Raw genomic sequence first — 13,443 nt, forward strand, 5'->3', positions numbered from 1 at the left:
CACACCCCAATTGCCTCCCAGTCCTTACTGGTGTAGGATGATGGTGGACAACTGGGAGTGGTCCCAGGTGGGTGGGATGGCTTCATTTTTTGCTTCCAATTCCACCATCTCTGTTTACCAGCCCATAAAGTGGAGGTAATGAGAGTCGTGCTGGCAGCGTGCTGCACTGTAAAATGTTTCATCTGCAGGATGCCTCTGACTCTTCAACACAGATGAAGTTTGGGATTAGGAACACTTTGGGGTTTGTTGGTTTTGTGAGGTCAGATTCATCAGCATGTGGTCCTTCATGTGATGTTGCATCAGTGTTTGACCCTCCCAACACATTCTTCTTCTCCAGGGCATGTTTGTTACTTAGGGTACCAATGATGAGGGATATAATTACTCCGCATCACTCCTTGTGTGTCATGAAGAGTGCTGGCTTTATGTCATGATTATCTGGGGCTTCTGCCACTACCGCCCTCAAGTCAATGCTTGGGGATGTCTGGGACAGGTATAAAAGAGCTGAGGGCTTTGCAGTCCACTATCCACCTTCCTCCACTTGACTCTCCATCTCAGAGTAGTAAGTCTATGCCTTATGTATCTCCTCAGTTTCTTAGCAGTACTTTTGTCAAGTGCTTCTTTGTTGTGGGTTCTAACACTTTTTTCTTAGTGCCTGATAAGTCTGGATGTGATCATATTTTTTTTCAGTAATAAGGAAATAATGGATATTTAAACTTTTAGACACCGTGTCCTGAGCTTACCAATGCAATTTTATCTTCTGAGCTCTCATTTTCTCACTGCTTTCTGTGAGAGAGTTTTACTCCACCTTCTGGCTCAGCTGGAACATAGTCTCCTGCAGGAAGAGCAGGTGGTTTACACCAGCATTTCAAGTGAATATTGTACTTTTGCTCTGACTGACTGATATGGTGCAGAGCATTTCCTCGGTACACGCTCCAAATGCAAGAGAGGCATGAAGGATTCGTGTTCCATTTCTATTCTGACTATGGCTCTGCCTACTCTCACAGCTTCATCTCCTGAACCGAAGGATGTCCTGCTCCAGCCTGTGTGCTCCTGCCTGCGGTGTGGCCGCTCCAACCCCTCTGGCTGACAGCTACAATGAGGCCTGTGTGCAGCAGTGCCCCGACTCCACCGTGGTGATCCAACCCCCGGCCACCGTGGTCACCTTCCCCGGGCCCATCCTCAGCTCCTTCCCACAGAGCTCCGTGGTTGGCTCAGCAGGAGTCCCCGCTGTTGGATCGGGCTTGGGTGGCAGCTTTGGACGTAGTGCCGGCTTTGGGGGCTATGGAGGCTCTTCTGGCCTTGGGGGCTTTGGGGGCTATGGAGGCTTTGGCAGCTGTGGATATGGCAGCTGGGGCCGAGGCTACAGGTACCTCAGCGGCAGCTGTGGGCCCTGCTAAACCCCAAATATCCACACACTACAGTGCTGCATCTGCTGGGTCTTCACAAAAACCTCCTCTTCTACCATCAGATGTCGCTTTCCATCCCTCTTATGGCTGTTCCAAATTAGTTACTTTAAATCTGTACTCCTTGCTTTTTTGCTCAGTTCAGCCTCTGAAATCTGCAGTTTAGGGCTCAGGGTTTCCAACAGTGCCTCCAGAAGTTTCCCTGTACTTGTGTACAGCAAAGCAGTGCTCATCCTCGGGTGAGGCTCTCCCCACTCTGACCAGCTCTGAGCCTCCTGACCGATGCTAAGAAGAGGAATCTCTGGGGTGAAGCCCTGGATTGAGACTTGCTACAGCCTTGTGGTTTGCACGATTGCAATTCATTATTTCTGTGTTGTGCTTTTTTCTGTATTGCCTTCTCCATTTGCATTAAAGAATCTTTATTGCATCAACAATTCCTTTTTGTCTGAGTTTCCTTTTGTCTGAGTTTGGTCCTCCTTTCGCTATGAAACTTGTTTATAACAAAGCAATGATGTGAAATATCCAACAGCTCACAGGTTTGGTGAAAAGTTTTATAATATCTCCGATTTTCTCTCAGAGATCACTTTTAAAATAAACTGTAGACGAATTACTACAGAAAGATATGCTTTGTTACTGTGTGCAGATTCAAAGGTGAGATACTGTTTTGTGTGTTCTATAGAGGAACAAATGCTGAACTAGTGCCATATTTTGTTCTCATTCAGACCCTGGGAAAACATATGTTTTTACACTGAAAACAAGAAAATACAGATGAAATGAACATGCTTTTCCTTCCCCCTAGATGGAAAGGAGGAAGGAAAACTTTCAGTGGGATCCAAAGTGATCTTTCTTCAGCTCTTTAAACCTGATCCCTCTGCTCCCCATCACAACCCATCAGGTGTGATGCTATTGTGGTGCTTCACACCTGCACACCAGAGTGTCCATACAGCTTTGCCTCCCTCTGCAGGAGCCCCTGGGCTTTGTCTGGGCCCTGGGATTCTCCACCTTGAGGGCTGAACCCAATGAAGTCACCTCCTGTTTTGGGCTTTGGGTCAAGTGCTGGGAAATTGCCCTGCCCTGAGAAGGACACAGGAAGTTTGATGGAGATCATTCCCTAAGAAATGAAACCTGCAGGGGACCTGGTTTGAGGCCTTCCTGATGCTTCTTCAGGCTCTTCTTTGGGCACATCACGACTTGTTCTCTGGTTTGGTCAGTCTCGTGCAGGATATTCTTGCAGTGTGTACAACAAAAAAATTACATATATATTCACTCTGACTAAATATGTTGCTAGCTATACATGTATATTGCTAATTATTTAACTTTTCCTCCTTAAATTCTCTATTACTCAGGTCTTGTTTGTGCAGCACCAAATATTAGTATTGCAGAAGGCTGGACAAAAGCAAGCTGCAGTCTTTGTGCCTGTAATCTACTCCATCTACATAATCTCTGTGACTATAAATTTCTTCACCTATATATTAAGCATGCATTACTGGGAAAGGTTCATCTAGATGATAAATGATGAAAACTATCAGAGAACCTCCCCAGTAAAGTACAAAGACCCCCCCAAAATTTTTGGCAGCAGAGACCATGAAATAAAACATTCTTATCTTACTCTAATGCAGAAACAAGAGTTGATTCCCACACTACAGATTCAACAAAGGAATGAAAGGAGAAGGCAGTGATTACGTGGCAATGAAAACCAAAAGACGTAGTTTGGTATAGAAAATTTATTTGGAAGGAGACAGCTTTTCTACAGTTGTACAAAGTATAAGTTGTCCAGAATATAAAGTACATCTTTCTGGGGGTCCAGTGGGGCTTTCGCTGATCACCAGCATCAAAGTAATGCAATCAATTTATTTATTTCCCTTTTAGTGCATTTCCTGCGTGCAATTTCTAGCGTCCTAAGTCACCTCTCTAAAATCAGTGTTAATAACATAACTGAAACAAAGCACAGTGTAAGCAGATGACTAAACGGGGAAGCCAGAGGATAACAGACCTAACCTAAAGGCAAAATGAGGAAATGCACACACAAGCCTGCCTTCCACAAGGGCTGAGCACTCACAGCTCTCATTCTCTCCAGCTGGAGCCCAGCCCTGGGGTGATTTGAGCTGATCCCATTAGCTCCACCCTTAATTTTCTTCTAGAGTTCCCTTGGCAACTTCTTCAGATTGTTCCATGAGTATTCAGTATGCCCACCGCTTTCCGGAGCGATATGAGTTGCATGGATGTGTCCATTGGGAAGAATAGGTGTAGGAGTACTTCGGAGCACAGCGCGGCTCAGGACGGGTGATGACTTGTGGGGTGAGTTTCTCAACTGGTGGCACCTCTGCAGGTAGGGCTACTGCAGCAGGGGGCTCAGCCTGGGTCACTTCTGCAGACTCTGAGGACCCCACCACGGTTTGCTGTGGGTAGGTGGTGAGGATGGGCCCTGGGAAGGTGACGACCACAGGTGGTGGGTAAATGATGACCCGGGAGTCACCGCAGGTCACCACGCAGGGCTCATTGCTACTGCTGGCCAGCGGCTGGGGGCATTTGGCCTCGCAGGGATTGGAGCAAGCCAGCTGGTTGGTAGCCATCACCCGGCTGTGGCACAGGTTTCCTGCAAGTTAATTGTAAAATTAGACAGGGGAAAGGAAAGAAAAAAAAGTCTTGGTTGTCAATGCTTTTATTTTTTCTTTTTTTTTCTGCATGCTCGGTAATTGATGCGTCTAAGCTTGGCTCTAAGGGAACTTCAGACAGATAACCTGGAGAAAAGAAACTGTTTAACCCTCTCCCCATCTCTATAGCCTTTTCCTTAATCTTTTTCTCTCTTTCTGATTTGCTCCTTTAAGCTTGTTCCCTTCCCTTCCTCCCAAAGCCCAAATCATCCCCTTTCCCTGTGTTTCCCATCCCCCCAAGCTAACCCTGCTCTGACTCCTCCCTGCCCTTGGCAGTGCTTCCTGAAGACAAGCAGTAGCCTGTTCCCACAGCGTCTCCTCTCCTCCCACCCACAGCCTCCAGGGCTGCACCCACTCTATGTGCTGTATGGATGGGGTGCAAGCTGGGGGATCCGGGTTTTCCACACTTCTGAATATCGAATATCGAATGTTTATGAACCTACTTTATTTCTTTCTATTATTTTCCATGTAAATTCCTGCTATTAACAGGCATTGTTCCATTAAGACACGGAAAAATTCAAGGCAGAGAATAAACAGGGGTTTTCAAATATAGATTTAATAAATAAAATGCGTTGCTTACAGCATTCATATTGTAGATGAGTGGTTGGTCAATTGTTTTATCAACGGGAAAGTGATATACGGTGTCATAAAATAGGTAGCCAGATATGCTTTCTAATGAATAAACAATTATATTGCAAAGCATGGAGTGTCCGAAGCTGCTTTCCCTGACTTCAGGAGCTCAGTGCTGCCTTGTACCAGGGGCTGGCAGAGGGAAGGAGCAAGCTCGCGAGCTCTCTGGTCTATTTTCTTCTCTCAGCTGTAGCCAGGGGAACAGAAAACTGTCTCCCAACACCTCATTCTGCAGAGGGTGGGGGCAGGGGGAAAGCATGCATAGCGTTTATTCCTCAAATACCCTTAGGTTTGAACTCAGCATTGACCTGAAAAAATTGTGTAATTTATCCTCTGCAAAGACATGAAAATGCCGGCAAAGCCACGTGCTAATAGTTAGAAGCGAGAGCTTATTTTCAAAGTTATATGAAGTAAGAGTATGTAATCATCAGCTGTTGTAGCTTGTTAGGACTCCAAGTAAACTAATAACAAATAAAAGCAGTCTGCATCTCTATAGCGGAGCAAAGCTATTTAAAGCAATGAAGTTTTACTTAAACGGCCATCTACAGAATGCCACCCCCTCTACATCCCCCCCTAACCCTCCCCCCCCCAGCAACTGCCAAATCCCCCTTGCATGGCAAATAAGCAAAAACAGAGCTAAAAACACGCTGCTCTTCTGCGAAGTTTTCCAAGAGAAGAGATTAAACTTCCTGCATCTCCTATCAAATTAGCAGCGCAGAGTCTCGAGAAACCCTTGATTTTTATTTTACAGCCTTTATCCTGCAGAGAAAAAAAGAATCTATAGAAAGGTGTTCACTAATCCCACTGATAGCGCTTTCATGCAGGATTTAGTCCCAGTTTTTAACAAGATTTACGCTAAAATAACATCAAATTCATAGTTGTCAAATCAGACTTACTCAGTGTACCGCAGAGAACAAACCAAGAGAAGTAGTGAGAAAAGCTGTGTGTGAAAAGAGCGTTTATATCCTTCCTCGGATTGCCTGGAGGATCTGAGCCACCCTTTGTGTAAAGCACCTTAATTACTTATGAAGCAAACTTTGTTGCATGTATTACTCCTGTAATTGTTTTGCTTGCTGTTTATGGTTATCTGAAGCTGAGTAATGACTCAAAATGCAGACTGTAAGCTGCCAGTGCCTTTAATCTTGAAGTTTCCTGGTTTTGCTCTGCTGATTTTGTTAGGAATTAAAAATACATGGCTGTTTTTTGTGACTTATCTTTGCTAAAAACATGAGTGCACAGAGAGTCGGAGATGTCAGTATCACGGTGAGTCAGTGCATGAAAGAACTCTTTCCTTGTTGGAAATACAGGCTGACATCCACACCTAGATAAATCTCTAGAGGCACAGGGCTTCCTTCTCGTCTGATATAATGTTAATGGAGTTGATGGAAGTGCTGTTAACGAACTCAGAGGAAGTATCTGGTGCAAAAACTTGACAGCAAAACTAGCTTTTAAATAAAGATGAAATCATCTCCAATTCTGAAGCCTAAAAGGAGGAGCTGATTAAACAAATGCTTTACATTTTTTATTCTGTGTGAGGTCAGAGAAGTATAAACCCACTAAGATATCTTTTACTATTAACATAAAATGATTTCCAAGTATGATATACTGACATGTTTGTGAAGTAATTTGAATTCTTTTTTCCCAGTGTCTCCAGAATATTCCTCTGCAGCCTGGGGGATGTTCAGGGCTGCCTCACTAAATACGAGTAATTCATGACACAAACATCAAGACAGTGGATTTAATTTATCTAAGCGTGTTTGGTGTCTTTATGCACAAAGCCTCCCTCCAGAGGGAGGATGGAGTGCAGTGAACTGATTTATTGAGAATTGATGTCCCCCATGTATCTATCACTGAAGTCCTCCTGCTTGTCTTCCACCACCAGGGGGAGCCTTCCTGTGTTCAGGAGCCTCCCATCATGCACTGCTCCTCTGCTCACCTGGGGGCAGAGTTAAGGGGATTGGGGCAGCCTGAGGCTGCGTTTGGGCTGTGGGTCTATGCCGTGGCAGAGGTGGCCACAGGTTTTCATGATTTGCTCCCAGTGAGGTGGTACAAATATTGCACGCATGGAGGAAACTCGCAATTCAACTGCAAATATAATTGTGTTGTTCTTGTCTAATTTTTTTTTTTTTTTATCAAGATCTTGTGATTCTAATTTAACATAACATCTGTCCAGAAGACTGTTGCCCTCAGGAATTGCCATTTCAAAGCATGGCGTTTAGAACACATGCAGCAAGAATTGAAATTCACTGCTCTAAAATGATTCTAGCTTAGGACAGTGGATTCTTGTTTCGTCTTCACAGCACTTGGGAAATCCCTGACATAGGCAGGAACTGAATCCTGACTGTCGTGTTAAGATGCATTCCCTTAGCTAGCTATGAAAGAATGAATTCTTCTGAATTTCCTCCTATGCAGTATTGCTAAAATAGATTTTTCCCCACTCTAGTTTTTATATTGTACTCTGGAGTGACTAATAAAGGCAACAGAGTGCAAAGAGTAAGGTAGGCTGCATATACCACAATGTACGATGTTAATATTGTAAGCATCTATTAACTTTAAATCATTTTAGATAATTATACCCTTGTGCAAGGCAGGGACAGCATTAATAATGGCTCTTGTCTAGCTAAAATATGATCTCTATGGCCAAACCAGTTCTGTTCAACTTCATAGCGCAGAAGACTTGTTTGTAAAGCTGAGTCAGGAATGCTTGCTAATGAAGGAATAATCAAAGGGAAATACTTAGGAATGGATGCTCTGCTGATGTAGATCTGCAACATTCACTCTCTGAACTTCAAAGAACCTCTATATGCTTACCTCATCTGCAAATACATTATATCAGCACAAATTCTGCCCATTAGGCAATTATAAATTGAAATGCAAGTCCAGATTGAGAACAAAAGTTAATCACTTATGTATTTAACACAGAGCTCCATGATTTCTTACACTAGCAGAAACTCTGGCTTTCTGATTTTATACAAACTACAAGTGAAAGTTAAACAATTCAAAATCTGAGGCAGCACATTGCAGTCTAATTAGGACAATACCAGAAGTGACCTTGATCATCTCCTTTAATACGATACTCTTACCTAACACTAGGCGTCACCTACAGCTATTGTCATTATACAGCAATTTGCATAGGCCACATATTAATGTTTGTGAAACATTTGCAGTCCTCAGCATTCCCATGGCATTTAATTATACAGGGTGTTTCCAGAAACACCTCGTAAATCCTAATGCATGGCAAGAAGGCGTACAATTGAACAAAGCTGCACAGCTACTGGAAAAAATAAAATAAATCCATCAAGCTAGGTGTCGAACAGGGTTATGGAAGGCTTTCTTGAAGAATGTATTCCAGTTCAACTGAGCAGGCCCTTTACTGAAGGTCTTCCAATGACACTGGTGGATCAAAAAGGGGAACATTGTCTTGCTTGATGATCTGGTGGTATGTGTACTTGCTGGCTGGGATCTTGGTTTTCCAGGCTTGTCAGAACTGATGTTGTGGGGCTAGGGCTCCATGGCTGTTCCACATCTTTACCAGTTCACCTCTAGGTGTTAACTACCCAGCAGACAGGATAGGAGAAGCGCTGACTTATACAAACTCAAAGTTTGTGTGAGAAATTTAGAGGAAGGAAGTGCTGAAAAAGCACAGGAGGGAAAGAGAATGAAGGGAGCAGAATAGATGAGAGGCACACAGCTCACGATGGGATGACCAGAGCAGTACTGAAATATGTTGTAACACAAGGAAGTCCAAATGGTGGCTTGTTGGGTGTAGGAAAGCTGAAAAAAAAAGTCACTTTAATGATGTAAAATGTGTTTAGAGTGTAATACCTAAGGCTGCATGTTGTCCTTGGTGTTTCCACGGGTCTTATGTTTTCTTCCTGCTAGCCCTGTGTTGTGTAGCTTGTTTTTGTTTGTATATAGAAGCCAGAGCCATACAACCAAGACTAAAATCCAGAGTTAACCCTGGGTTACTTAGCCTCTACAGCTCCCTCTAGCTGCCTAGTGTGGCATTGCATAACCTGCCTCAGTTTCCCTTTGTCTTGAAATTTCTTTAGCTTTCACACCTAAGCAGCAGCACAGATGGTATCCAGTACATAAGTAGCAAACTGCTTTTCTTCTGCCACATGTCATGTGCACAGCCTTATTCTTAGGTGTCCAATTACCTATTTTCAACACAAATATAAATATGGGTGCTGAAGTTGCTGGTTGATTTCCTAGATTTGGATAAGGAGCAGGCCAGGTTAAGTTCTAGTGGTGTATATCTGATATTTATTACCTGTAATGTTAGAGTCAAAGTGAAGCTTGCATTGCATTGACTACAAAATAGCAATGTCAGAGACAGTCTCTGAATGGGGCCATCTCTGAGATCATCAGTCTGGCTTGCCAAAAGGTGTGGAAGGAGTTATTCTCACTGCTTACCGTCACTACAGAAGAGCAGTTCACAAATGTAGAAGGCTGAAACCTCCTTGATGAGTGAGAGTTAGGGAGAAGTTGGAGTCAGGCCCTTGTAGAAGTGCATTGCACATGAATGAGGAGCAATAAAACTGAAATGGAACACGTTCACATTGACATAAGGAGAGGGAAAAAAATGGAAAATCCTTCCTGTGAAGCAGTTGACCAAGAAACCTAAGAAAATCTTCAGTCAGATGATGATTAGGCGAGATCCATTGGCTCAACATTTCTCTGCCATTTTGAGTCATGTTTTCCCAGATGTGATGGGCAGGTCTGAAGCATTTTCTTTAAGGCAGTTGTTTCTCAATGAAAGCAAAACAAATAGAGATCATAGGGAATTGATTTTGGTGTATTTTTAAAAAAATTGGTATTTTTCAGTCCTATGGTATCACAGCTCACTGAAATGTGATTGTTTGCAGTACTTTGTTTGTGGTACTTTCAAAAGGTATTGCAGAGCCTTCATAAAATTTTATGAAAGTATTTGCTCTCTGCATTCAGCAGGATATATTTAACAAGTGAATCTTTCCCTCAGGGGGATCCCACACATTCACCTCAGAATTTAAGAACAGTTTATGGCATGGAAACCTAAAGTCATTTATTCAGGATCAAACCACAGGAATGTAAACAAATTATACAGGAGAATGAAGAAGGTACTTTTAGCAATCTGTGGGTGTAGCAGCTTAATCCAGTGAGAGTCATTTCATGTCCTCCATGGAAGATTTCAGAGTTGAGATGGTTATGGGGTGAGAAATGCTGCCCAGTAATGGACCTCTGGTCCCAGTGTCCTTCATACTTGTCTGTGGGGGGGGAGAGGGGAGCTTGGCTGCTAATGGAAGTCAAAGTACTCAAAGCTCAGGGGTTGGAAATGACGGCTACATCAGCGAAGTGTCATAAATGAAGTGCAGGTTTTAACATGATGTTAGTATTTGATATTTGAGTGTTGTCTGTGACATGGTTCCATCTGTTTTGTGGCCATGTTTTATGGAAAAATAAAAAACACACCTAAAAATGAGTTTGAGATAATAATTTTGGAGTTTTGTCTATTAAAACAGGCACAGGTAGATGCTATTGCTTAACGGCTCCTTTAGAGGGCAGCCCAGAAACTAGGGATAAGGATTGGAGAAGGTGATGAATTGAGGAAAAGAAGGTGGCAAAATTATGTCTTCCTGTTCATCGAAATACTCTGAGATAGGACACAGGCAGAAGAAGAAGTTGGAGAGAATCAGGAACGTGGATTCTGCCTCATGGGAAGGCTTGGTACGATGAATAAAATCATTTTGCACATTCAAAGTTTAAGATTGGTTTTGTCTGATCTGGATAAGTAGTAAAGGGCAGTCTGGTTTTGGGACATCTAAGTTGAGTTAAATGTTATTGATTTTATAGTAGGAGCTTTGCTTATGTAAATAAACACAGAAGCACTTGAGAAGTACTTTGAAACTCTTTCCCTGAGGGCAACTGGTGGCTTCCCAGAGAATGGTTTTGCCTCTGGGACCCTTTGAAAGGAGATGGGTTTGTTGGACTGGACTGCTACAGGGCAGTGATATTCCAAACACATGAAAATGTTGTGTTTGTGCCCAATTTATACTGAGCATAATGCATCCTGGACTGTTGAAGGGGAGAGAGAGCAATACAGATGTATGGATGCCAACATCTTGGGGTTTGTCCCATGCTCTTGAAAAAGCTTCAGGGTATGTGAGAGAAAAGTTGGTTAAAATGAAATGTGAGATCATTATTTTGCAGCTTTTCACCTGCAAAATCCTGCTTGCAGTCCTTGCATTCATTTCTAATGTGTGGTTTGTTTCTCAACATCTGGATGTCAAAATGTGAGGGCATATGCCGAATTTCACAACTCTGCCTGTGTACAAACATAATTAATGTTTGTGAAATACTGGGGACTTCAGGAAGATGTGCTATTACTGAAAGGATCAATCAGCAGTTGCTCTAATTGATGGAAGTTAAAGCTGCAGGTTTAATTAGCAGACTCCAAGAACTTGAATGGATGAGTACGGGGAAGGCTATTGGAAATTACACTGAGGGAAAAGATGTCCACTTCAAAATCTTATGAGGCAGCAGCATTTGTCTCAGACTTCACGATGTGCATTTTTATGTCATTTTTCATGGATTTATGCCTACAGGCTTCAAGTCATCCCTTTATATCTGTCCTGTTTTCTTGAATATTTTGGAAGCACGGGAAGGGAGAAGGTGTTAATCCTTCGTACTCACACAGTGTAGCCAATTAAAGACAGAATCACACCCCTGCCTGGCCTCTTCAGTGCCCTAATGCTTAGGCTAATAGCTCATTAGTTCTAGCTGTTATTGAGTGTTGGCCAACTCCTGTTTGCTTTGCACCATTAAGTTGCTCATATCCACGTTGCAGGCTTCTTTTGCACAAGCTGTCCCAACAGAGTGACCTGGAGAGAATGTCACAGTGCTGCTGCCACATCTGAGTGCTCAGCTGAGGATTTTATCCTGTTTTCTTGGGAACAGACTTGAGAGCTGCCTGAGAAACTCATTGCAGTGCTCCAGTTAAGAATCAGAAAATCCTCATCTGTTGTGCATGTGCCTATGCTCCTGATAGCCTGCGAAGGATGGTGTAGGGCTGGGTGGGCTTTTGTGATCTGCTTTGATGCTGCTCAGTGCACAGCACTCGTAGATTGCAGAGCATCATTCTTCCATTCAAAAATACAGTTGGGATGGATGCTTTAAAAAATAGGAAGTTCGATAAATGTTGGGGGGTGATCAAGTTGGTGCTGGTGTGGGAGCTGTGCCTCAGGCAGGTGACACCATCAGTGGTGGCACTCAGGAGGGTTCGAAAATAAAATGTAGAGAAGGTTAAAAAAAAAAAAAAAAGAAAAGAAAGGAAAACTGAAAAGTGCATGCTGCATGATAATGTTTAATGCAAACAAGAAGCTGAGTATACATGTGCTACATGTGCAAAATGAGATGGATAGGATATAAGCAGAAGAATTCCAGGGCTTCATGAGGGTCTACAATGAATCTCCAGTTACATGGCACTGCATAGGTTGTTCTTTTTTTTTTTCTTTAATCGTAAGCATTTTACAATGAAATCTGCTACTACAATTGCTTGAATTTGCTGGGTTGTTTTGCCTTGCCCTGGTTTGCATCAAATGAGATATAAGCTCATATAAGTAGAGAAATAAGCTGTTAAATCATTACATTATGCATTATGGTTCTAAGCAGAAGTAAAGCGTAAAGTAAAGACTTATAAATGCCTAAGAGCTGATTATTATTATTATTATTGATGGTAAATCCTGGTTCAGCAAAGAACACAAGTGAATGTCAATTTCGGTTAAAAATTTCATTTTGGAACCCAAGATTTTCAGATTTGTATAATTTTAAGAAGTCATTTTACTTTTTTGTTTGTTTGTTTGTTTTCAAGAGGAATTGATAATAAACATCAGTGTTGGCATAAAAACTTGAATTTATTTAGAAATACAGGCTTATCAAATCAGGAAATTCATTTTTGAAAATCTTGTTTCTCGGAGAATTCTTTTTCATCCGAATTTTGAATAAGACCAATAACCAATTCTCAATTTCTTGTTTGGAAATTCTGGTCCTCATGCAGGTTTAATGCCAGGAAGCCATTCCCTTATTGACTCCACTGGGAACTGTGGGAGCTCAGCACTTCTACAATCCATCATCCATAAACTTAGTCGTGATCTGTCTTTTTCCAGTTCTGTTTGTTTGATTGTTTGTTTGTTTTTAAGTTATTCCAGCATGGATATCCACAGACTTAGGTAGGCCTACAAGTTCTAAGACACAATGGTTTGGAGAAGTGAGGAGACAAAGGATTACCGCTTCCTGAATCAAAAAATGATAATTCTGAGTTACATGCTGTCCCAGAACCACACATGCCCCTCAACCCAAGAGATCCCCTGGAACCAAGCAAGTTGCTGATATCAAAGAGCGCAGTAGTTCCCACTATGGTTTGCTGAGGGAAAGTGGTGAGTGTTGGGCCTGGATAGATCACAGAATATGGTGGCAAGTCGGGCTCCACTATGTCCACTATCGTGTCGGGGTACTTTATGACACAGGTCTCATTGGAGGTGATGGCAAAGGGCTCAGGGCATGCCACCCCCGGCGGCAGGCAGCACTCATCAAAGGGCGACATGGGATGGATCCAGACCTGAAACACAGGAGAAAAGAGGAGGGAGGAGGAGGTGGTCAGTCCAGTGGGGAGCTGTAGTGTTGGATGTCAGGATTTTAGGATGACAGAGTTGTGGGCTGGATACTGTGAATGCTGGCAAAAGGGAGAATTGTGAGGCGCAGAAGTTCTAGGTAATTGA

At 42.7% G+C, this 13,443-nt stretch overlaps 2 protein-coding genes across 20 annotated transcripts in view; both read left to right on the forward strand.

Moving 5' to 3' along the window:
• The first annotated feature begins 1,025 nt into the window (after positions 1 to 1,025).
• Positions 1,026 to 1,397, forward strand: LOC125685890 (claw keratin-like). Its single transcript, XM_048929358.1, has one exon. The coding sequence runs from the start codon at positions 1,026 to 1,028 to the stop codon at positions 1,395 to 1,397; it is 372 nt and encodes a 123-aa protein (XP_048785315.1).
• Positions 1,398 to 3,151: 1,754 nt separating this feature from the next.
• LOC125685776 (feather keratin 4) overlaps positions 3,152 to 13,443 on the forward strand; it is an 87,732-nt gene continuing 77,440 nt past the window's right edge. For all 19 annotated transcript variants that reach the window (XM_048929155.1, XM_048929154.1, XM_048929174.1 and 16 more), the window contains exon 1: positions 3,152 to 3,701. In XM_048929155.1, coding sequence (XP_048785112.1) covers positions 3,690 to 3,701 — 12 coding nt within the window. In that variant the 5' untranslated portion in view covers positions 3,152 to 3,689. The remainder of the gene's footprint in view (positions 3,702 to 13,443) is intronic.

This window comes from Lagopus muta, chromosome 29 (genome assembly GCF_023343835.1).
Source record: "Lagopus muta isolate bLagMut1 chromosome 29, bLagMut1 primary, whole genome shotgun sequence".
NCBI lineage: Eukaryota > Metazoa > Chordata > Aves > Galliformes > Phasianidae > Lagopus > Lagopus muta.